The sequence below is a fragment of the Neomonachus schauinslandi genome, chromosome 4 (genome assembly GCF_002201575.2).
Source record: "Neomonachus schauinslandi chromosome 4, ASM220157v2, whole genome shotgun sequence".
Taxonomy (NCBI): domain Eukaryota; kingdom Metazoa; phylum Chordata; class Mammalia; order Carnivora; family Phocidae; genus Neomonachus; species Neomonachus schauinslandi.
Window position 1 is genome coordinate 123767923 of NC_058406.1, and position 26047 is coordinate 123793969.

General features: G+C 34.9%; 1 protein-coding gene across 2 annotated transcripts in view; it reads right to left on the reverse strand.

Annotated features, from left to right (window-relative positions):
- ARFGEF1 (ADP ribosylation factor guanine nucleotide exchange factor 1) overlaps window positions 1-26047 on the reverse strand; it is a 144148-nt gene that overhangs the window by 25346 nt on the left and 92755 nt on the right. For both annotated transcript variants that reach the window (XM_021688624.1, XM_044914638.1), the window contains 14 exons: window positions 25348-25459; window positions 24798-25003; window positions 24449-24533; window positions 19693-19864; window positions 17604-17755; window positions 13878-14006; window positions 12834-12992; window positions 12442-12592; window positions 7062-7152; window positions 2335-2375; window positions 2072-2241; window positions 1563-1714; window positions 1255-1427; window positions 279-439 (listed from right to left, as the gene is read on the reverse strand). In XM_021688624.1, the coding sequence (XP_021544299.1) occupies window positions 279-439; window positions 1255-1427; window positions 1563-1714; window positions 2072-2241; window positions 2335-2375; window positions 7062-7152; window positions 12442-12592; window positions 12834-12992; window positions 13878-14006; window positions 17604-17755; window positions 19693-19864; window positions 24449-24533; window positions 24798-25003; window positions 25348-25459 (1954 nt within the window). The remainder of the gene's footprint in view (window positions 1-278; window positions 440-1254; window positions 1428-1562; window positions 1715-2071; window positions 2242-2334; window positions 2376-7061; window positions 7153-12441; window positions 12593-12833; window positions 12993-13877; window positions 14007-17603; window positions 17756-19692; window positions 19865-24448; window positions 24534-24797; window positions 25004-25347; window positions 25460-26047) is intronic.

Below are 26047 nucleotides of genomic sequence, written 5' to 3' on the forward strand. Positions count from 1 at the left end.
TAACTAGGCCCAACCCTGCTTAGCTTCCGAGATCGGGCGTGTTCAGGGTGGTATGGCCGTAGACTAAATGACAGCTATCATTACACTTGGAAAAACAAAGACCTGACACCTTTAATAAATGATAGCTATCATTACTAATCACTTAAGTCAGAATCAAGCTCAGATAATTTTGGGGTTTACTGAAAAACGTTTCCTATCCCCTCAATTCCCAAATAAACTTTGATCTTAGACTGGAAATAAATACTCAGCAAAATTTTGTTTACTAAATGACACTATACCTGAGGTCTATCAGACACATATTTTGCACAATGGCGAATAAGTCGAATTGCTTCCATACTTGTGTCTGGGAAAGCTGCATTGCACGCAAATTCAGACAAACACTTCACTGCATCCTGGAAAGAATCAATGGTCGCTGGAAAGTGTTTTTCAAACACAAGAGCTAAAAGGGTAAAAAATATATCAAAGTAATTTTAGTTTTTCAATTATTCTTAACTGCACCAAAAAACACCAACCCCCAGATGTAAAGCATACTTAAAGGTGAAGGGTTTTGATGTCTAACAGACATGGCTTTGTATCTGTCATTACTGCTTACTTGACTGTCCTGAGTAGTGGGGAGAGGGACACAGGTCTGTGTTTTCTTTACACTATAAAGCCAGCACATAATACAGTGACAGTACACAGTACGTCCCGAATCAGTAGTTGTTGAGTTGAATATACAAAATTATGTTCAACCTATCTGTATTTCAGTCTCTTAATCTATGAAAAATAATGATGGTCATCATTATCATCTTTCAGACAGGCTTAACTTACATCCTCAGTATTTAATTCTCCCTTAACGAGGCTGTGTAATGGAGTGGTCAAAAACCTCTCCCTAGCTTTGAATCCCAACAACTCCATCATGCACCTTATGCAGGTCACTTAACCTCACTGGGGCTGAATTTCCTGATCTATTTAAAAAGGGATAATGAAGACACTTCATTATAGAGTTGTTGTAAACACAGAGTTGTTGTAAACATGGAAGGAAACACATTCAATGTGCTTACTGTTCTTGCCACAACGTAAACATGCAATAAATGTTAACTATGATAACGTAATAACAATATTACTGTCATTATGTACTCTGTTTCTACAGGCAAAACTTGGTAAACTTAAAACCCAGAATAGGCCCGTGATCTTACTTTTGTATTATTTTCTGAACACATTAAAGTTTTGTTTTCTTTTTTTAAACGTGAACACAGGCAGAAGAATACTCACTGACAATGTGCCCTGTTGTTTGGAATGCAAGTTCCACTATGCTTTCATCTTGATCGGATGCAGCTAGATGAAACACAGAGAAAATGTTCTTCCATCCAGACCGAATGTTAGCAGCTTGAGAATTAACCATTTGTGCTATACACCGTACAACCATATCTCGAATTGTTGGAGACCTAAAATATTAATATAATTGCTTGGATATGCATATACATAAAACCCATCAGTTTTTTTTTCTCCTTTCTTCTGTTTTCCCCCTGTGGTGGAAAATAATAAGGTATTTTTCTGATATTAAGCAATTCAACAAATACCTGTTCCGTTTCATTATATGTTCAAACGGTCTTAAGAAATCCTTCTGGAATCTGAAATTAGCAAGCTCCCCTTTCTCTAAAAACTTCATTGACAATTGCCTCAAGGAGTCTACTGCAAAAATAGCTACATCTTCATTAGGATTACAGCCAACCTGTAATGGCAACAGAAATATAGGGTGCTAATGTCAGCAGTGAAAATCTATTTCTTCATTTTTGTTTTAGAAAAAATATATGACTAATAGCACAGGTAAATGCTGAAATTCTCCACAAAGGCACTAGGTGTACTAACAATATTTCTCAACAAGAAAAACATATTTTAACTAAATTCTTAAAACCCACAGCAATCACTTCTTTTAAAAAAAAAAAAGATTCAAAGAGTTTTCTAATTTTAATTACAAAAATGTAATTTAACAAACCTAGAAGAAGAAAAAAGTCTCAATTACATTATAAGGAATTTTAACAACAAAAAACATTACAAATGTAAGCAAATCCTACAATTATTCAAATACCTTATTAAAATGATCGCCAATAACTTCCCAAATTCGAGACCACTGCAATCTTATTCTTCCCATGTTGTAATACGATATTTCTACTATTTTTTGTAGACTAAACATTCTTGGATGTGTAGTGGAAAGTAATTCATCCATAGACACGGCACAGAGCCAACGGACGAAATCCACTATAATATAAATAGATTTACATTTTTTTTAGCTTAACTTTCAAGTCTTTTAGCCAAAAAACCAATTTAAGTGAAATAAATGTATATACTTACCAATAGCATTTCCATCTAGTCTTGTAGACCCTGTAAATATTCTAAAGAAAAGAAACATAATTCAAAAATTTATAAAGTCTTACTTCTGTTATATCAATTCAAAAGTAAGTAGCCTGAGGTACTTGCTACTTTAAATCTGGTTTAAGGGAACAAAAAATCAGGTAGTCAAATGATATTGTTAACATATTGTTTCATAACAAGTACAGTTTGGATGTTCCTCTCTCCCTCCTTTGCATTTGATAATAGAATAAGAATGTATCGTTAATTTTATTAGTAGGCTTACAAACACTAGATCAACATGAGACTCTAAGATAAGGAAAATATCAATTTGTAAAACTAACTGATAATTGGCACAGTACAAAAAAGAAGATTTTTTCAATTTTTCCTGATTATCTACTAGCATTAAGCATGTTAAGATGAAAAATTCTTTGCTTTTACAAGTAACATACATTTGATTAAAACTCATTTATGTTAAATTACAAGCAACTTAACAGAAGCTGCAAATAGTCTCTAATAGTTTAACCAAGAAGTGGCTAAATAACATGTCCTGGAAAATTCAAATGTTTAGAGTTAAGCTGTGCTGTCCAGCTTTGCCCAGCTTTCTTCACTAAGGTTTTTATTTGTTTCAAAGTTTCATAAAATATTTCAGCATAAACCTATTAGTCCTTTTAAAGTCTGCATTTTTACTGATGCTCTGGGTTTGTAACCAAGGGTCTGATGAGCCTTCCAGGGTGAACTGATATTCCTCAATTTACATTGTGTACCACAGGATTTGCATGGCAAAAAGGAAACCTTAAAGGCGGAAGCAGGTCAAATATTAAGCTTAGAAATAAAAGTAATCTGGGGCATCTGGGTGGCTCTGTTGGTTAAGTGACCAACTCTTGGTTTCAGCTCAAGTCGTGATCTGAGATTGAGCCCCGTATCGGGCTCTGTGCTTACTGTGGATTCTGCCTGGGATGCTCTCTCCCTCTGCCCCTCTCCCCCCACTCACCCTCTCTCTCTCTTTAAAATAAATAAATCTGAAAAAAAAAAAAGAGAAAGAAATAAAAAATAATCACAGTAACAGTAATAGCTACCAACAACCACGAAGCGGCTGCTATTCTAGGTGTTTTATAATATAGCCACTCACTTAGTAATCACAAATAGCCTGTGAAGTAGGGACTGGTATAACTTCTAATTTTATAAACTGAGACACAAAGATATTTAATGAATTCGTCGAAGTCACAGAACTAGTAAGTCCTACAGCTAAGATTCAAACCAGGGTGGGCACCCCCCAGAGTCCACCCTCTTAACTACTTTGATATACCGCCTCACACTTACCTGAGCAAAACATAAAACATTTAAAATATATTCTGAAAGGTTTTTTTTCCTACTATGTCCACTATATCCATGTTGTGAGTATATCATGATTTTTTAACCTCAGTGCCCTTGTATGTCTGTCCATGTGTCCTGGCAATGAGTAACAAATACAAGACAGGAAAAACAGCCTAAAAAACTGACATGATGACTCACACTCTGGTTCTCCTGCTAAAGGAATATTTTAAGATTTCCTCTATTGCTCGTCAGAACAAAACAGTAATTCAAAGATCTGGCTGAGAACATCATCTGGGGGAAAAAATAGCATAATAAAGGCCCCGTTTAATTCAGTGGTTAGACTGGATCCAGAAATTAAAAATATACAAAGGCTACAAATTTCTCACATGAACAAAAATGAACATGGCTAGAGTACACATTATAAATGTCATTAGGTGATTTCTCAAACTACAGGTACATAGGCAATGGCTATAAAAAAAAATAACCACAGTGATAAAACTAAACAGTATATAGGAGAAACAACAAGAAAAGAGAGGAAAAAAAGAAAAAAAATTCTTTAAACGGAGAAGGAAGCAAATGGCAAAGAGTAGAGGGGTAAAGCGATGGACATTATATGCAACTACAGGGGAAAGAAGCAACAAATTCTCTGAAGGCCCTGAAATGATGGAGAACAAGGACAAAGAAATACCAGTAGCAATCAGACAAGTTTACAGACTCAGGGTGACAGAAGTTAGGGGGAGCATGCATCCTGAAAAAAGGCATTCAAATTCCTACTCACTGTGGTAGCCTCTGAGGGGTCACTTTATTTCTAGTAATGCTCCACTACAGATAAGCCATATGGTAGAGCATAGCAGTCTGTGGAGGCATTTAAAGTTAAGCCTTCATAAACTAAGGCAAGAGGACAGAGCTATGTTTCACAAAATCAGTCTATGAAATGGATTCTACATTCCTTGTATGAAAAGCAAAGGACGGATGCATGAAAATCTTGTGTGTTAATATTAAAAGACCTGTGCTGAAAAACTATGAGCAGGAAAACAAAATGATAGATTACTGCTTCAGCCACAAAATGAAAAGCAATGCAGCAATACAAGAAAAAAAGTTAAAAAAAAAAAAAAAGGTTGACAAAACTTGCAGATTCTGGACCACATAAACTTTAAACTGTATATAATACAGAGGCAAACTAAATTACTGTATATGTAAAAAGTTTTCACAGTGAAAATATCAGAGGTAACACTTATTTCTAAGACCTAATCTGAAGATATTTATGAGCAAATGCAGTTGGGGATGCGCTACACGTATTTTCTGATAGGAGACAATGTTCCAGAGTGTGAGATGCGCCAATATAAAGCTAGATCTGGTGTGCTTAAAATTAATAAAAACAAAAACTATGGTACTGTTTTTTAACTTTTAGTGGTAACTCATTCCTGGACAAAATCTATTCCTGCACAAAGTAGCTTTTAATAGAATCATATATTTTTTTCTTAACAGAAGCTATAAATAACTAAGCAAAAAAACAAACAACTACTTTGATTTTTTCATGTTTACTTCCTATACTTGTCATAACAGATTATTCAGAACAACAGACCTAAGGACAAGAAAATGACTTGTTACAAGACAAGTACAGAACTTTCCAGGATGATACCTAACAATATTCACACCACTGACTTGAATACCTAAGTTATCTGACTTAGCTTATGAATTTAGTCAGAATATTACATATGAAAATATACTCTAATACTGAGAAATTCAGAAGAAATTTAATAAGAAAGTGAAAAGTACCACACAAGAATATAATCCTATAGTAAATCAAAGATGTAACTTTTAATGCTTTTATTATAAGCTAAAATTTAAATGTTGAGGTTTTGTATAAAATTGGACATTGGATTTATGTTTGCAGAAGTTATCTGGTGATGATGAATCTGAGACAACAAAGTACTAACAGAATTTGTGTTAAGACCCCTCTAAAATATCTTAAATTCTTAAAATGGAGAGGCCTATCATTTACTCAAATGAGTGAATGTCTCCCTGCAACAAACGGTGGATAGATGGATAAATTAGAACTGGCTATGGTCATATAAAATATACTATGGAAATAAATAGTAGGTAAAATGTTAACTCTTGCCTGAAGATATTCTCATAAAGACACTGAAGGCAGGAAAATGATTTGGAAACAAGCTACCCTGACAACAGAAGGGCAGACATTATTACACAGCTCTCCAGTTGTACATGCAGGCAGAGACTCGGTGGAGAGGGTAAGAATGTACATTCAAGAGACATGCTGCCTGAGTCTATGTCCTGGCACCACTCCTCAAAATTCTTTGTGGATGAAACCGTTATTGCAACAATAATCAAGACAAGATTAGTTGTGGGGATGAACAAGTTATTTAGGCCCCCTCTGCCTCAGTTTCCTCCTTTATAAACTAAGGACAATATTAATACTTATCTCATTAAGTTACTGGAAGTATTAAGTGATAAATAATACCTAGGAAGTACTTCGAAAAGTGCCAAGCACATGGTAAGCCTTCAAGTTATACAGGGGGTCTAAGAGGATATGCAATCTTTCTTCAGCCTTCATAAGGAAAAGGCAAATGACCTCCTTCCCTTATTAAAAAAAAAAAAAAAAAGGTCAGCAAGTGAAGATTAAGAGTTCTTTTCAAAGAAAAAGTTGCAGGGAATATTTCCAGGGTCAGTGGCCACTGAATACTCTAGCTCAGTCTGTACTTACAGCAAAAAGTTTTATCTGAAGTAAAATTCTGGATTAGTGTAAGTCTCCAAGCACCAAGAAAAAATATGTATTATATTTTGGACAGTTTCATCACAAGTAATAAAAAAATTTAAATGTTAAGTTTCAAATATTTGGGCATTCATCTAGAAAAAGCTAATCTTCAAAAGAACATTTAGTACGGGTTCACTTTTAGAAAACAAACTAAAAATGAGGAATACTTGGTAATATATATACTATACAAACTCTGAAGTCCTTTCCAAAGAAGCTTGCAATGAGAATTGCCAGCAAATCCTTCACTTACCCATAATGCAATCTTATATCAAATAGGACTTGAAAGATTAACACTCCATTTTCATATAGGGATAATAAGACCAATTAGTTTTCTATGAAAAAAATAAAACGTGTTCTTTTTCATCAAGATTACCATTTCCCTAATGTCCACTAATATCTATTTTAAGTTAAATTTTCATACTGTTTATCTCCTTCCTATATTCCATGATCTAAAGAGCAAAATTATAGGTACTTCATCATCAAAATCACCATATATCACAGTATAGTCTTATAATACTTAAGGAAAGTTATTTTGGCAATAATTTTTCTTTTTTAACCACTACGGAGCAAAATGTACCTAAATGCTACAGAATTGAAACAGTATTCATTTGAAAAGGGAATAAAATAAATACCTTACCTATCTACAGCAACAACAACACTTTGAGAACTGGTTTCTCCGATGGATTCCTGAATACTTGCTATCTGCTTCCAGTCCACATTTCCTCCAACTACCACACATAAAAGAGAGTCATTTCAGTTTGAAAATAATTCAGTAGAAGAATACACTTATAGTTCTAAAACATATTTCTGAAAACAGTTATTTTCTTAATGAAAGAAATAAAGCTTTTGGTAAATAATGCTTTTGGCATCAGTGACCTATATCAAGGCCAAATGCGCTTCATTAGCTATACTAAGTGGCATATAGACATGGACGGTTATAAAGACAAATTGTCCTTCCAGAGATCAACAAATTAGGGGCACTGAGAATTCAGATCACAAAATTAATGACAGTAGGCATAATTTCCCTTAATGTTTAAGAAATAGCACTAACTGTAGTTCCAATGTTATCTTCTTAGGATGATTCCCAATTCCATATAATTAGATCTCCCTGTCATTCAATCTCCAGTTCTCTATATTTACAAATGCTTTTTGGAAATTTTAACTGTATTTTGTAGTATCTTCTTATTCAAAAAAATCATTTCTCTTTCCCCCTCAAAACTGGTTCCATATGTTGGACAGAACAATTTTCCCAGTTTTCGCTTTTAACCTCACAATCATCTTTGATATCTTTCCCCTCCTCCACCAGTTACTAAATCTTTCTTTTGATCTGTTTCTGGTGTCATTCCTTGATTTTCATTCCTACACAATGTAGAGCCTTATAATTTCAGGGCCAGATTACGGATAGTTTCCTGACTGCTTTCCCTGCTGCTTATTTTTTCCCTCTTCAATCTCTCTTTCTAGTCTCCTGTCGGGTTAATTTTTCTGTATCATCACATTCATTTTGCTGCCTATTACTTTCAGGATAAAGCATAAACTTTTTAAGCCTAGCATTTAAGGTAGTACTCTTCAACATTCTAGCCATTACAGAATCTATTCAGGCCATCCCTCAACTATCTAAAACCCAATTTGAGTTTTCAGGAAGGATTCCTCCCATTGTTCCTCTGAACTAAGCATTTACTTAAGTAAATAATAGTCAGATCAGGATTTCTTCCATACAGTTTCACATAAATTACTATAGGTATGTTAATGTTGCCTTCTCAGCACAATTAAAAGTTCCCTAAGGCAAGGAACCAGATCATACACATTTTTTAAATTGCTGTTATTTCTCGACGTCACAATATTAAGTCCAAAGAGGATGTTAAGAAGTATTTGTTGACTCAACTGACCAGACACTCACTAAATGCCTTTATGAATGCAACCATAATAGATGATATTATATTAAAGCAGCTAAACTCAAATTCTCTTCCAGGAAATGAACAATGTGAAAAAAGATGTGATCCTTGACCTCAGAGAGTTTATAATTTACCAGGAGACACAGACTGAGGCAGACTTATAACCAACTTTAGTAAAATGTAATAATTACTCCATCGCTGAGATAAACTAATGACATATAATACAAGTTTTGCTAAAGAGAACTAATTTTGGGAGGAGAAGGAGAACTAATTTTAGGAGGAGAAGGAGAACAGGGTTATTAGCTCATGGAAAACCTTCATATATGATGATATATTAATTCAAGCTGGACCTAGAAGGTAGAAAAGGAGGCAGAAGGAAAAGGAGCAGCATATATAAACTAATGGAAGGATGAAAGTAAACACCATGTTTTAACACACTTGGCTACAGCCATACTGGAGGATCTAGCTGGGGACAAAAGAGAAGGGACAGAACAGTAGTAGGAGATGAAGTTGTAGGAGATGAAGTAGTAGGAGATGAAGCTGGAAAGAGAGGGTAACATTAAAATGTGAAGAACCTTGACTGTTACGTTTAATGTACTGCTTTTGAAAATAGAGTAATATGGGGCACCTGGGTGGCTCAGTCGGTTAAGCGACTGACTCTTGACTCTTGATTTCAGCTCAGGTCATGATCACAATCTGGGATCGACCCTATTTGGCCTCACCACTTGGGAGGTAGACCGCTTCTCTCCCTCTCCTTCTTCCTCCTCTGCCTCTCACCCCTGCTCGCGCACATGTGCGCGCACTCTATCTCAAATAAATAAATCTCAAAAAAAAAAAAAGATTGAGGGACGCCTGGGTGGCTCAATCGCTAAGTGTCTGTGTTCGGCTCAGGTCATGATCTCAGGGTCCTGGGATCAAGCCCCATGTCAGGCTTTTTGCTCAGCGGGGGCCTGCTTCTTCCTCTCCCTGCCTCCCCCCCCGCTTGTACTCTCTCTCTTGCTGTCTCTGTCAAAAAATAAAATAAAATCTTAAAAAAAAAAAAAAATTGAAAACCAGGAAAATAGACCTTTTAGAAGACTGACATAAACCAACCTATTTTCTGAAAGATAATTCTGGTAGTATCTGTAGAACACAGTGAAACAGGAAGAGATACTAGAGCTAGAAAGACAAAGAGTCTATTTCTATAATACAAGTGAACAAGGACGAAAGCCTGAAATAAGTGACAGAGAATTGGAGTGGTTAGGGAAATAGTGTCAAGCAACACTTGAAGCACCTTAGCACGTTACAGGAATTTAACGAAAAAAAGTCTATGAGAAAAAATAATGCCCATCACCACTAACTTCCTTTGTGTATCATCTGAATGTCCTTCCCAGAAAGATTTTATTTTTATATTTAAGAGTTTTTATTATTATATTTAAATATAATAATCTGTAATCATTAAGAAATATATTTAGAGGAATCAAAAAAAATATATAAAATGTTTAGCAATCCAAAGAACCTATTTCAAAAACACATGAAATCTTTCGAAGATCTGTATAACACTGTAACATGACAGGCTAATAGTTTCAGCTTTACCAAACAAATTACTCAAAGCACAAATACTCAGATAAAGAACAAAGAGGTAGGAGTGAATATTCACTTAAGATTTCTATGTCCAAACCACTGAATTTTTAAACTTTGATACACAGTATGTATATAATTCTAATAATCATATGCTACTTGGGCGCATGGGTGGTTCAGTCGTTAGGCATCTGCCTTTGGCTCAGGTCACGATCTCAGGATCCTGGGATCGAGCCCTGCACCGGGCTCCCTGCTCACCGGGAAGTCTGCTTCTCCTTCTACCTCTCACTTGTGCTCTCTCTCTCTCCCTCTCAAATAAAATCCTTTTTAAAAAATATCATATGCTATGTATTCTTAATAATTAAAAGTTTCACGTTTCCAAAAAGTGGAAGTACAGACTTACATCCTATCAGTCAGAAAGTCACATAAACATATACTCAGCCCTATTAACGTGGTTATATGAACACTTGGAAGTAGATGCTATCAATAAAGGAGGATACTAATTCATTTTTTAAAAACCATATATATACAGATTAAACATGCTCGAATGTCTGGACTACATCCTCTTCTAGCTTAAATTCTGACTACAGCATCCTGCTGAAGAAAACATCTGTTGCCTGAGTAAGTGATAGGGCACAGATGGACAGTAGTGGACATCTGCCACACTGGGCTAGCTGATAACTGATGAGAGGGCCTGAAGGGAAGACTCTGCCCAACAGGGGCCAAGTCAACAGACTGAATCCCTCTAGGATGCAGACTCAAAAATGAGAGACCTAATCAATCAGGAATGAGTGGAGAATGGAGCAGGCCCAAAAGAGAAATAGATGACATAAGATGAAATCTAGATAAAACAAGAAAGAGAAGTGGAAGAATATGGCTGGTTGCTTGAGTGGCTTGGAAGCCTGAACTTTTTATTTCATTTCCAGATCCAAAAAGTATTTATTTTTATGTAAATTCCCCTTTCCTGAAGTGAGAAGACAGGTCATCTCATATTCTTACAACTTAGGTAGCACAACAATAATGATTAATTTAATTTACTTTCAAGTATACTAGGAAACATTATCAGTAAGTATCATTATTTCTCTTATTTGACTAAAACTTTTAGAAGATAAAATACTCCACTGGTGTTTTATTTTTAGTGTAACCTACTTTTATTACTTGCCAAAATTAAGCGCTGGCAATTTGCACCTGTCATTATTTTAGCCTTCCTGTTAAGTCTGGAAGTTCCTGGCCACACTCCTATTTGGCTTTTCCCCACCCCACCCCCCAAACAAAAATGCCTTTCAAAAATTACTGAATCAATCAATGCACATTCATTTCACTTGTTGGTAAATACTTTTCATCTGTATCTCAGACTTCTAAGTGATATAAGTCACCATGAAGGTGCTCACTGGTTTTAAATCCTGCTGGGTCACCAAGTTATTAGGTCTACACCTTCACCTCCCAGAACCAAAGTATCTAAGATACAGCTGGGTAAAAGAACTGCACTGCTGGCTGCCACAGTTGAAATATCACTAGGAAATAACTGTCCCCAGTCCAACTGAAAGCCACACATGGTCCTGGTGTTTCTTCTTTCCCTGTGGATCATTTTTTCAAATTTAAAGGATTTTTTGGATTTCTTTATGTATTTTTACTGCAAGCAATAACAGAGAAATCACTAAAAGACAAAAAGATAAAAAATATCCAGAAATATAGTGCTAGAGTAAAAACCTTAAAAAGGTAAACATTCCTTGATCTCATCTCTTTCCTGCTCTTTTTAAGTCATGTCTCTAGATTTCTTGGATGGAAGTGGGGTGGGGAAAGTGGACAGAGAACAATCCACAAACCATCAATATACCAGCCACTGTGCTAAGTCCATTTATACATATTCTTATTTAATCCTAAGACCTCTATGCAGATATTACTATTAGTTTGCAGATGTGGAAACCAAAGCTCAGAGAGTTAAAGTAACCCGCACACAGTAAGGAAGATACACAAAAGAATTCAAACCCCAAAGTACGTATTCAAAGCCAAAGACAGTCTAAATGCTGCTTCTTCCCTGGTGGTACTCTTTCCATTTATGACTCAAAATGTATTGTCTTTAGTTCTTCTGTAGCCATTCTCACTAATATTTTGCTTTGTTCTATTGGGTTAAGTCTGGAAGTTCCTGGCCACACTGAGCAGATAAGGAACCATGGGGAAGTTTCTATACCAGTATAAGAGTCTGGTTAGGACTGCATAGTGCCTTTAAAAAAAATCTGAATGTGAATGCTTTCTCCAGTTGCCCCAACTATTTATCATCTTATACAAGCCTTCACTCATTTAAGTTACCTGCTTAGTGTTAAAAATAGGTCATTTTAAATTGTACCTTTCTCCTACCCCCAACTATGAGATTTAGATTAAGGGTCACTTAATGCTGCAAACTAGACCAGGCAAAAATGGTCTTCTTGCTTTTCCCATAAGGTTAGCCACAAAGGGCATTTTATCATGTCCCTCAATTATATTTCCTTGCTACAATAAAGTTACACATACTGAACAAGTTAAGAATCTTTGATACCTCATAAAAATAATTTTTAAAATTCTCACCTAGCCCCAGACCCACAAATTCATCAGGAGCCTGATCTTTTGTTCCAGTAAGAGATCCTTCTCTGCCCCGTACTGTTCCAGAAATGTATCGAGGTTTCACTCCAGTTCCTATAAGCTGTGCAAGCTCCAACTGACTGATGCACTTCAGAATCTTATTAAAAAAAAAAAAAATCTTTTTAATTCCACATTAAAAATGATCGCAAAAATACTTAAATGTATGGAGCCAGGATTTAAATACAGGCTATATTATAAATCATTACAAAAACCTAAATAAACTTATCCTGAATATACTAAATTTTTTCCCAAACACTTAAGCATGTCAGTGGGCAGAATATTTAGCATTAAATCATTTTATAAACCAAATTGTAAAGCTGAAAATAAAGTGCTTATACCTCATGCCATGAATTTCCTAAATAATTTCCATCTGTATGGGCCACTGTGATAAGTGTTTTTATTGTATCAATGTTCTTCTGTTTCATTTCAGTAATACCAGAACTCACTGTAAGTAAGGTAAATCTTGCTAGTGCCTGGACATATGCATCTCTTTCCAGCTATAAAAAAGAGAAAAGTATACTTACATTGTTATAAACACAACAGAGTGATCTCTAATTCCCTATTGACAAACTGTTTACTTGTTTAAGTTTTTAACTGACAAATTACATACCTCAAACTACAGTGTTTTTATTTAAATGAATTTCTAAAATCTAAAGGCAATGGAGATGTCAAATCAAGATGAGATTTTAGTGACAACAAATAAATTCATATAGTAAAAAACATTCCTGGAGTGCTTATGTTTCAAGTACTGTGCAGACTAACAGAAATGTGATTTATAAATGTGCTCATTTTTTCTCTACAGCTAGGCTGTGCTTTTTAAGCCATAACATTCATAAATAAATGTGAAATGGGTTTAAAAAAAAAAAAAGCAAGCAAGCTTTTTTTTAGCAAAGCTAAAATTTATTATCAAAGTATATAAATTACTAGAAGGGCCTGTCTTCATGAAAATTAAGTTCTAGATACTTGGTTCTCTTCAAGATAACTTTTCTTAGGTTTAAGTGAAATTATAAAGTAATATATATAAGCACACAAGTATGAAAAAATATGATTCAATAAGTATGAACCTGCAACATATTTAAATAAGATATTCAAATTAACATATAGAAATTCAAAGTCTTAGAAACTTTGGATATGGCTAATATTCTATAGAGAAAAAAAATGCTAACCAAAGTTATCATGATGAATTCCAGATGCACCAATATAGAACTACCCCTTCTGTCACAGTTTCTCAGAAACTTAAACATTAGATTCATTTAAATTCCATCATAAACTTGAAATTAGTCTTTAGTAAGTCAAACATAAAAAAATTAATTTTAATTATAGTCATGACATAAGTAATTTATGTTTTCCACACTGGCTACAAAGGCAAAATTCTTTGTTACCTGAATGCTGAAAATGCATGCAATTCTGATTGCACATCTTATACCTTCCAGGCAGAGAGAGGCTACTTCAGTATCATCACAATCTTGCAGACCCACACTAAACGCAGCCAGGAAAGGTGTCCAAGCCAACTAGAAAAATTAAAAATTTAAACTCTATCATGAATATCAAGTGATAATTAAATTTCATTGTAGTAATACATTAATATTTCTCAAAGCTTCAGACAAATGATTTGAGAAAATTCTGGGAAAAAAAAAAAGTAATGAGTTTTTTGGGGGAAAAAATACATAATATTGCCTGGGCTTAAATAAGAGGCACAGCAAGACTACAAATTCACTAGAGGACCTTAGGCATATTTTAAGTACAGCATCTATAAATTATTCACATCAATAAGAAACGGGAATTGTCACTATTCATAAATGATAGTAGTCTTACCCCTACTTTCAGAACTCATCTCTCTCTGCAAGCTTTAAAGGCCCTTGCAGTATTTCACAGACTTTATTTCTAAGAAAATCCTTTTAGTCATTTTCTACTTGCAATAATTACATTATTCTTTTTTCTTTAAGCCTGCTCCCTAGACATCACATTTAGCCTTACTTTTTTTATAGTCAAATATTTTACACTGAACTATCAATGATATGTCTGGTTCCTAGTTGGACAATACTTAAAAAAAATATAGTTCAATAAAATACTTCTTTGTTACAAACTGCAAAAACCAACAAATACTAAATTTTACCAGTAGGTAATACTGAATACCTAATGTAAAACTGTAATGTAAATTAAACAAAAATGCCTTTGGATTACTGAAAATTCTGACATCAAAACATATGTGTATACATTGGTGTGTGCTTGTGTAACCCTGAATTGTCTAATACGAGTATTTGTTGCTTTTAATAGGTTCTAACGAAGCAAAAATATATATCCACATAACCATAGAGATGAAAAAGATTGATACCAGTGTACTGTAAAAATGACAACTGGAATTTTAAAAAGATCTAAAAAGTTTTTAAGATTACTAAGGAAAACATTACCCAAAGGATTACCCAAAGCTTTGTTTGTAACATCAGACAGTTTAGAAGTAAAAGTATATAATCCCTAAATAAAGGAACATAAGTCACAGTACCTTATTTCTAGTCCTAGCTTTGCCACTTACTTAATCTCTCTGAACCTCATTTTCTTTCTCTTTAATACCTGGACTGCCACTATAGAGAGATGCTTTGGGAAGCATATGAAATACAGTACTTTTAAAATAGGAAGTACCACATGGAAGTAATAAATTACATGTTCTATTTTAAGTAGAGAAACAGCACACCTATTCAGAAACCTGTGCAATATTTTATACAAGAAGAAGTATAAATGTGAAAAATATATTTAACTCCATTAGGAATTAAAGACAATGATTTCTCCTATCGAACTACACCTAAATAATATCCAGGGGTCAGTGAAATTACCCATTCATACTGTATAACCCTTGGTTAAAATACAATTTGGCAATATTTAAAAAGTCCCTTAATATTATATCACATCTAGAAATCTTTCATTTAGTCTGGTACTTAGTCAATGCTTGTTTACTGAACACTACAAGCTAAGAATGGTGATAGATACTGGGAAAAGTGAACATTACATAGTCCCTTGCCTCATGGAACTTAAAGTCTAGTAAACAGATACTAAATTTTAAAATAAGTAAATGTATAAACACAAACTGTTATAAATACAATGAAGGATAAGCATAGCACATTATGAAAAAGGACCAAATTTGGATGGTGGGGGTAGGGTAGACCTGTCTGAGAAGGTTAACATTTAAAGCTGAAACCACGTGGGCAAAGAAGGAAAGAGCATTCTAGACAAAAGACACAGCTTGTAAGAATGCTTTGAAAAGAAAATAATTTAGGACATTTCTAGAAACTGAAGGAATGCTGTGTGACTGCAGCCTAGTAAGACCGAAGAAATCTAGCAATGAGGCTGGAAAGGCAGTTGGAGCCAGACCACGCAAGGTTACAGATGTTGTGGATGTGTTAGTTTCATCATAGTATCATGCAAAGTTAGTGAAGGGCCTTAAGGAAGAAGGCAACATTTCTTTTTGTATTTTAAAATGATCATTCTGGTCTCTGTAAATGGATAAGAGGAGCACAAAAATAGACCTAAGGATACCAGTTAGTACACTACAATAATAAGATGAGAAATGAGGATGTCTGGAGAGGTTAATGGCAGTAGAATGGTGATAAGAGGAAAGATTCTTAATGCCAGCTTAGAAGATGTTTAAAGAACTAATTTAGAGAATAAATAAGCTATTTATGAAGAATTTTTAATGATACAGGGAAATACTTATGAGAGAAATAGCAAGATACAAATTCTACACATAATATGGTCTCAATTATTCAATTAAGATTAAAAAAGTAGTATATGAACATATCAACAGAAGTTTTTTCTGAGTGATAAAATTGTGGCTGGTTTCTTCTTCTTTTTTTTTCATTCTCTACCTCCCCCAAACAAAAAACATTTGGGAAGAAAAACAAGAGTGTAAGACTATTCAAAACAAAACAAAAAGCTGCTTTATAAAATGGTTCATAATAGGGCGCCTGGGTGGCTCAGTTGGTTAAGCGACTGCCTTCAGCTCAGGTCATGATCCTGGAGTCCCTGGATCGAGTCCCGCATCGGGCTCCCTGCTCAGCAGGGAGTCTGCTTCTCCCTCTGACCCTCCCGACCCTCCCCCCTCTCATGCTCTCTCTCTCTCAGTCTCTCTCTCTCAAATAAATAAAATCTTTAAAATAAATAAATAAATAAATAAAAATGGTTCATAATAAAGAGAAAATGTTTCTTGTATTATTTTCTGTATTATTTCAAAAGATAAGGCTAGTCATACTCCACTATTCCTTCTAACAACGCCTCCCCCAGGTCCCTCTCCCCCATCCTACAATTCATCAACTTTTGGAAATAACATTATCACATAGACGTTGAAGTAGAGGTAGAACTATAAAACTTTAGAACGAAAAGAAAGCAATCTTGTAGTCATCTTTTACTGCCCATACACATATGTGTACTTCATATCTGAATGAGAACTCAAATTACAATCTTTAGCCTCCACAAACCATCCTACCACACCGTCCCACAAACTGGAATGTACTTTAACCTTTCTCCCTTTTCAATCTTGACTAGACTCTCCTCTATTTCCCCGTAATCCTTATCGATTCACTGCTTACTTACTCTTGCATTTCAGAGAAAGGATAGGAAAAAAGAACAGGAAAATGAAGAAGGAATAGGCAATCAAATTTTAAAGAACCAGTAAGTATCATTCTTACTAGATCAACCTTTAAACATAAATAACGCTTGCTTTTGTTCCTCACTCTACTCTTTGCACTGCAGGTACACCCAGAACCCTCATGTGAGTTCCTGGCCAGAAGTTCAAGATCACTTTGAAATTTTAGGTAACTCCAAAGCTTTAAATAGAACTTATTTGGAGAAAACCAGGCCAAAAATTAATGATCATTCTCTGAAATCCTCCCATTCTTATTTCTTAAGGTCACACACTTATTAACTGCTGATAGTGTATACCTTTTCTCATTCTCTTTAAGAAAAAATTTATATTTCCTATATCCTAAATAGCATTGCTTTTGCTTCCAGGTCTATACTAATGGGCTATAATCACTGTATTTCCTTAACTTAAAAACACACTGAACAAAGTTACATATAAATGTATACTGCAACCAAAAGTTATTAGTAACTCTTACCTTAAACATGGGTCTCACATGCTCCAAATGTGTTGCACTTGTAAAAGGTGCCTGAACATGGCTCACGGCTTCCATGAGTGCTTTTGCTGTCTTGGCCATCTGTTCCATTTCTAAGTTATACAGAAGCCTTCTTTGTTTTTCACTGGCTACATCTGAAATAACAAGCACTATTAGCATTTAAGATATAAAGCTTTTTAAATGCTTTTTTACTATAAAATAATAAATACCACCAATTAATACTAATTAGGTATAGTCTTAAAAAGGCAGACACAAAAGGTCACATAAGGTGTGATTCCATTTATATGAAATACCCAGAGTAGGTAAATCCATAGAAAAAGCAGACTGGTGGTAGCCAGAGGCTGGTGAGAGGGAGGGAATGTTAAGTTTAATGGGTACAAGGTTTTATTTTGGGTGATGAAAATGTTCTGGAACTAGACAGAGGTGGTGGTTGCACAACAATGTAAATGTACTAAATGCCACTGAACCGTTCACTTCAAAATGTTTAATTTTATGTTATATGAATTATACCTCAAAAATGGGGGGAAAATTCCTGAACTAAGAGCTGGGGTAAGTGGAAAACCTATGAGAAGGGAAGACAGTAGGTATAAATCTGTCACAGTGGAAGCACTAGGGAAACAACCCATTGGATGGGAGAATAGGAGGAGACAGGTAGAAGGCAAGGGGATCCTTGGATGACACAGGCTTGAATGACAACTCCTGAGTTAACAAGAAAACAGTAATCCTAACATTCCGGGAGGACATCAGTATTTCAGTACACCTACAGCCTTCCCATCTCCTGCTTCTCATTGATACTCTACCACCATGGACAAATTAGGCCAGGGAAAAGTAGGATAGGAAGAGGTTTTATTATGGGTCTGAAGAAGAAAACTGAATCAGAGAATTGGCATCTACTCAGGTGTGAAAATGCAGTCTTGAGCAACATATTTAACAACGTTATAAGGAGAAGAGCTGAAAATAATACAACCAAGTAAACTGCTGATTGGAACTGGACTGCAAAATGAGCCAAAGACACTAATTCAGGATTTAGCTTTGCCACCCTGTGGATTTTAGCTGTAAAGATTTAATATAAGTTTTTTACATTATACTCAGCTTATAGATTCTATGGTTCTAAGTTTTCTAACCTCTCTGGACTTCAGTTTCCTCATCTATAAAATGAAGGGAGTATTAAAACTCCTTAGAATCATCTTCTACATTATTCCAAAAGATAAGGCCATTTATATTTCACTATTCCTTCTAACACCTCCCTAGCCCCCGACTCTCATAATTCTTTATCAACTTCTGGAAATACACATACCACATAGGCCCTTGTTACTCTCCTGTCAATAGAATTGTGCTACTGCAACCTGTTCTGTGAGATAAAGCTTGAGATTTCATTTCCAGGTGGAGTGTTCAGAAAGGCAGGAGTCTTCTTTCCATATTACTGTTATATTCCTGAGCCACTACACTCATCTTATTTTATAGTCAGATTTTTAGCTCTAATTTAATCACCACTACCCACATGTATAGAATGTTTACAATGGAGACAAGCCCACAGTTGGCTTCTCATGCTGGTTAGATCTACGACCTCTATAATGATATAATTTGTGGTGCATCTGAAGGAGTGATTTCCAACTCCATGAGCTCCCTCACAATCCTAACCTTCCCCATCTCCTTGAATCATCCCTACTTCCAGCTTGTGTTTATGTGTAGCAATAGATGAACAGATAGAATTGTGTTGCTTGTAGATGATGAGGAGGAAGAAAAAGACTGAGAGCTGAAGTCTGACTAGTGGGGCTGCCTAAGCAGTCTTGCTGACGTCCAAATCCATGCTGAGATTTACTGCTAAATTGACAAGTATATATTAAATGCACACGAATCCATGCAAATTATATAGCATTTTCTGTTGATCACTGGTCAGTGCTATTTTCACTCAGAATGTGGAAAAAAAATATAACCAGATCAGCCAACTGTATATTATTATACTTCTCATTAGAATAGTATCTGATTTACTCTAAACCAAGTGAAAAACTCTTAGGAAACCCTATTTTTCCTCCTGAACAATCAGAATTCAATTGATTTGGATACTTACTCTGCTTACTTGATTTTGTAGGGATTGTGAGTTCTTTTGTTTCTTTCATTGATATCTTTTTTCCAGCAATTTCATTATAGATAGCTGATAGATATTCTTCCGGAAGGTCTTTACTGTCATTGATACCTCTATTCATCTTAATGTACTGTTCCTTTGTCATTTTATTTTTAACCTAGAAATGAAAAACCATTAATTCTTAAAACTTACTTAAAAATTACTCCGATTTTAAGAATATGAATTAAAATTTATAAATACTTTGAGGACAGGAAGGGGAAAATATTCAACAAAACATGTATTAAAATGAAAAAAGTCACAGAAAATGAAGGCAATGTAGAAAAGACCTAGCCTGGTATATGCTAATACACCTTCTCAGATGGGTACATAAATAATTTATAATAAGAAACAGGGAAATCGAATAATGAAATTATTTATTTTTGCCCAAGGTTTAAAAAAAGAACCATGACAACTATTAAAAACATATGGTATCAAAAAGATTTAAATCTTAGTTTGGGAAAACATAAATATGTTGTAATGATTTAAAAGCTGATTTTATATAACAGTGGATGCAAAGTAACAGCTGAATTCATTTAAAATCAGATAACAATCTCCCCTCCCTCACTGACTCAGCATGGTAAATGAATGTTAGGTGATCCAGGTGAAGTAGCCTTTGAACATTCTGTCTTAGAATAGGAATGTCCTGCAGCATACCTTGATCAATCTGTGCAGTAATAATTTGTAGTTTATAAGATACAGCCCTGTCACCAAACTTGAGAGCACAGTCAAAATGTTTGTATCTCCAAAAAATCCATATAGGTCTTACGACGTCTCTAAAGATACAGGCATACCTGGGAGAAACTGTGTTTGGGTCCAGACTACCACAATAAAGTGAGTCAAATAAAATTTTTTGGCTTCCTAGTGCATATAGAAGTTATATTTACCCTAAGCGTGCAATAACAATATGTCTAAAAAAAAACAATGTACATACCTTAATTCAAAAATACTTTATTGCTAAAAATACCGTCATCTGAGCTTTCAAAGAGTCATAATCGCTGATCACAGATCATCAGTAACAAATGTAATAGTAATGAAAAAGTTTGGTTTATTGCGAGAATCACCAAATTGTGACAGAGACATGAAATGAGCAAATGCTGTTGGAAAAATGGTGCTGACAGACTCGCTTGATGCAAGGTTGCCATAGACCTTCAATTTGCAAAAAATAAAACGAGGTATGCCTATATATTTATTCTATTATATATATATTTCCACCATCTCCCATAAAGAATTTGAAGCAACTCCAAACGTAAGACTCCTCCTGTAAATTTATAAGGTACACAGAGTAATAAGCAAGTCATAACTTTAAAAACTCATCTTGAGTCAGCACTTAAAAAAAAAGGAAAGAAAGAAAGAAAGCCATTTCTCCTGGAGTTCTGATAAATACTAAAAAACAGTAACTCAGAGACACTAAAATAAAAGACCATACAAGTGCTGCCAATAAGAGGCTAAAAGAAGATTAACATCACTTGGAGATCTTGAGCATGCCATATTGTTTTAGCATCATGCCAAGCAGAGACAAAAAGAAGTCTTGATAAAAATCTGAAGTAGCAGTATAATATACTTGTGGGTCTGGGCTGGGAAGTGGGAGTGGGAGCTCCCAGAAGTGGGAGTAGGGAATACATGAATTTCAGATACTCCAAATAAAAATATACTGCTCAAACAGAACAATTCTGCCACAATGGCATTCTGAAAGTAGGATAAAAAAAACCAAAATCCTACTTTTCTTTTCCTCCTTATCTTTTATGGAACACTTCACTCTTAACTTTTGTTTTCATGTGCGTATGTTTTTTTTAAAAGATTTTATTTATTTGACAGAGAGAGATAGCAAGAGAGAGAGCACAAGCAGGGGGAGCGGCAGGCAGGCAGAGGGAGAGGGAGAAGCAGGCTCCCCGCTGAGCAAGGAGCCCAACTCAGGGCTCGATCCCAGGACCCTGGGATCATGACCTGAGCTGAAGGCAGTCGCTTAACCAAGTGAGCCACCCAGGCGCCCTTCATGTACTTATATCAAGCTGTGTTTAGTTTTAGTGTTTAAGTCACTTCAAGCCAGTTGTTACTATGATGGAGATTAATATACACAAAAAAAACTAAATGTGTTCTAAATATATACCTCAAATTTTAAAATAATTCATTGACTCAGACAATATATAAAAACTAGTCTAATTATAAATATTCTAGGTGAAATAGAAACAAAAATGACTTGTTTAAATATTTTAATTTTGAAAACAACTAAGAATGAAAAGACCTAGTTCTAAGGAATTCCTTTAAAATTTACCCATGTTCTTTTTAAAATGATGTCATTTGTTACAGTTCATGTGGTCTTGAATCAAATCATATGGGGTCATGATTATGGGTTCAGTTTTCTAATTGAATTTTCCTTCATAGAAACTCATAAGCTGTTCTGTACCTGCAGGCTGCCTATCAGCCAGCCAACAGTAGTCTGAGGGGCAGCGGGAAGACTACAAGCAATTACCACTGCTAGGCCAGGACTCCATGCACATGTTCTATGGACAGAAACAAGTGCCATGAAGACAGAGCACTGTTCTCAAGTTGTTTCCTAACTAATCTGTGTTCAGAAACTTTTAACAATCTGGGTACTATGAAAGGACATTAAAGGATGTTTTAATATTTCCTCAAAATAACTTAGACAAGGATGTACATATGTATGGGGAGATATGACACAGATGCATGTAACATTGATAATTCCTTTACAGAACCAAATTCTTTAAAAATATAACATTTTAAAAACAAACGGGTGGTAGTGTATTGGTTTGGACCAAAACACCAGACAGCAAACTCTGATATGAAGATATCCAAATAAGTCAGTATCTGTAGACAGCCTTGTAACACCATGGAAAAAAGGATACTGCATAAAAAAAACCTGAAAGGGAGCTGCTTTAACTACACTGCCAGTAATATGCCAAGGGCAATTTTTATTTATTTTTTTAAAGATTCTATTTATTTGAGAGAGAGTGAGAGAGATAGTACACGCAAGAGAGCACAAGCAAGAGCACGAGCCGGGGGTGGGGGAGGGGGGTGGCGCTCTGCAGAGGGAGAAGCAGATTTCCCGCCTAACAGGAAGCCCTACATGGGGCTCGATCCCAGGACCCTGGGATCATGACCTGAACAGAAGGCAGGCACTTAACTGAGCCACCCAGGCACCCTGCGAAGGGCAATTTTTAAATGATTAAAATATTAAATGACCTTTTAAGAAATGTCTATATAAAATCAAATAAATCGCTGGTGAATGCATAGTTGTTGAATTCTGATGTTTAAATCTAAGGGTAATTCTGTATATAATCCCCACGATACATTTGATACATACTTTCCATATCAACCCTGCCTTAAGCATCTCAAAACACAGACAAGTCCCTACATTGCAAAGTTTAATCTCAACCTTTAAATAAATTTTAATTTTTCCAAACCTCTAAGATTAGTAATAGTTTATTTCATTTCCTAAGAATAATAAATTTCATTAGATGCCTATCCCTAAGAAGTATGAAGAAATTCTTTCAAATAGATAAATGTATAAAGGTAATTTTCCCCAAACATATCAAAGCATGTTTTTTGAAACAAAGTATAAAATACCTAAAACTTTAAAAATAATTTTTTGCTAATGGATATCAGAACTCAAGTGACAGTTCCTTAATATTTAAGAAGGAGTTATGAATTTCAAGAGGCAAATGAATATCTCAATATCAAAAGGTATCAACACTTTAAAATTATTGTTAATTTTTAGGTGCAACGGTATTGTGGTTATGTTTAAATAGAGTATGTGTCTTTCAGAGATATACACTGAAATAAATACAGATGAAATGATACGACACCTGGTATTTACTTCAAAATGATCTGGGAGAGAGAAGATACAGAATGAAGACTGGCCATGGTTGGTAATTGTGGAAGCTGGGTGATGGGCACAGGAAGGATTCCCATACTAACCACTCTATTGCTTAAGTTTGAAACGTTTAAAAGAAAAAAAGTTTATGTATAGTGTTCTTCTACGTTGTAATAAGTATAGGCAGAAGAACAAATACATATTCTTAAAATTTATCTTAAGCTTTATACAGCTATCCATCATGAGACAAATACAGACTTATTTTACAGATATCTGAAAGTCTAACTAGAATTATTACCAGAAACTGCGTTTTTTTTTTTAAACATTTATTTATTTAGAGGTGTCTAGGTGACTCAGTTAAGTGTCTGCCTTCGGTTCAGGTCATGATCCCAAGGTCCTGGGATTGAGCCCCACAGTTGCAGTGGGGGCTCCATGCTCAGCAGGCAGTCCGCTTCTCGCTCTGCCTCTCCCCCTGCTCATGCTCTCACACTCTCTCAAATAAATAAAATCTTAAAAAAAAAAGATTTGAGGGAGAGAGAGAGAGAAAGAGAGAGCACTCCCATGAGCTGAAGGAAGGGCAGAGGGAGAGAGAAAAAAAATCTTAGCAGGCTCCCTACTGAGCGTGGAGCCTGACACAAGGCTCCACCCCAGAACCCTGAGATCAGTACCAGAGCAGAAACCAAGAGTCAGACACTCAACTGACTGAGCCACCCCAGTGCCCCCAGAAAACACATTTGTAAAATGAACACTACACCAAATTAAATACCCCAATCTGGTGACTGGTTTCACTGAATAAGATTAAAATTTCAACTCTAACTGAATTCAAAAGCACTTATTTAATTTGTACTATCTATCATACACAGTACATACCTGTGGACTGTGAAGATCTGTGGTCAGCATGATAATTGAATAAGCCAAAACATAAGCAGTATCTGCACTAGCAAAAAGGGTTTGCCTGGAAAAATAAGTGTATCATGTTACAAACTTTTATTGTTTTACAGTTGCACTTAAATAAATCATCTCAAACCCCCATAATTTTCTCTTTCAGGATTTATGTTCTAGCTCATACTACAGTGTTTTTATGGAATTGTCTTATCACTTCTAGATCACAATCTAAATTCTCTGGGTGTAAGGAATGATGAATCTTCTGATGCTCCCTGCCACAGTGTCTTGGATATAGCTGGCAACCAATAAATACCTGAATTTGAATCTTGCTTACCCTTGGTTGCATTCGAGGTATCTTGCAGCAAATTTCTCCATCAATCGATCAATTTTCTGAGCTTCCCCTGGAAGACGGAATCCTTCCAGAAACATACGAAGGGCTGAAACAAAGTCCTTTCCTGAAAAGTCATGTTGGTCCACATATGCATACATGACTTCTTTGTTAAATTTATCATTATCTCCCAGGAACTCGCCCACTTGAGTCTAAAGAACAAAAGATAAAAAAACTGATATCCTAATGAAATGTTACATTTGTCACAGAGATTTAAAGAGCAGAAAAATCTGTAAGATTCACAGGTTTTGACTACAGGGTTAACTATTTCAAACGTGAAACTAAAAGTTAAACACACTAAATGTGTTTATTAAAAAAAGATATTCTTTTGAGTTTAGAAAATTAAAAAGCAAAATTAAGAATACCTAGGTTATTCTTTGTAAGTTTTACTTACATACTTAGGAGGGCACTTTTAAAGGGGAAACAGTATGTATCATTATTAACTTAAAAAGGAATTTTATAGAGAAGGTTAGAATAAAAAAATGGATTTTCTTACAGAATCTAATCTTTCCTCTTGATGTAAGAATTGGGCAATATCTTCAGGTGTAGTGCCAAGCATCCCTTGTTCTTGGAGGTACTGTATTCCTCTCTTTGGTTTCTTATTAAATCTAGATGATGTTAAAGTTAATACAAACATTAGAAACAGAAAATCATTTGAAAAGGTCTTAAACTACCGTAAATTAATTTTCTAATACAACTTAGAAAATAGTTTATTTAATATAATCAATGCATGAATATACAAAACTTTTTACATTATCCAAAGTTTTATTTTTCTTTTCTTAGAAAAGAGTCTGAAGCAAAAGGCCATCTTTATCAATGATATGGACCATTTCACTATTTGAGATAATGTCATGTTGTAGATAAGCTCTGAGTAAGGATATAAATACTAAATATCTCATGCTTTTAATATTTTCCCTAATGCTCAAGTAATCTTGGTTCATTCCATATACACCCACTGATTAATTCTGTTTCCTGCTTTTAAAGTAAAGAATTCTAGTGACTGTTTAAGAAGAATCTGACAGCATCATTTCCTTTATTAAAAAAATCCCTAGATAGCCAATGTTTTCAAAGTCAAGTCCAAACTCACTAGATGGATACACAAAATCTTTCTCAATATAGCTCCAAACTGACTAGATGGATACACAAAATCTTTCTCAGTACAGCTCTAGTTTATCTCATCCCTCCCACCCACCTAC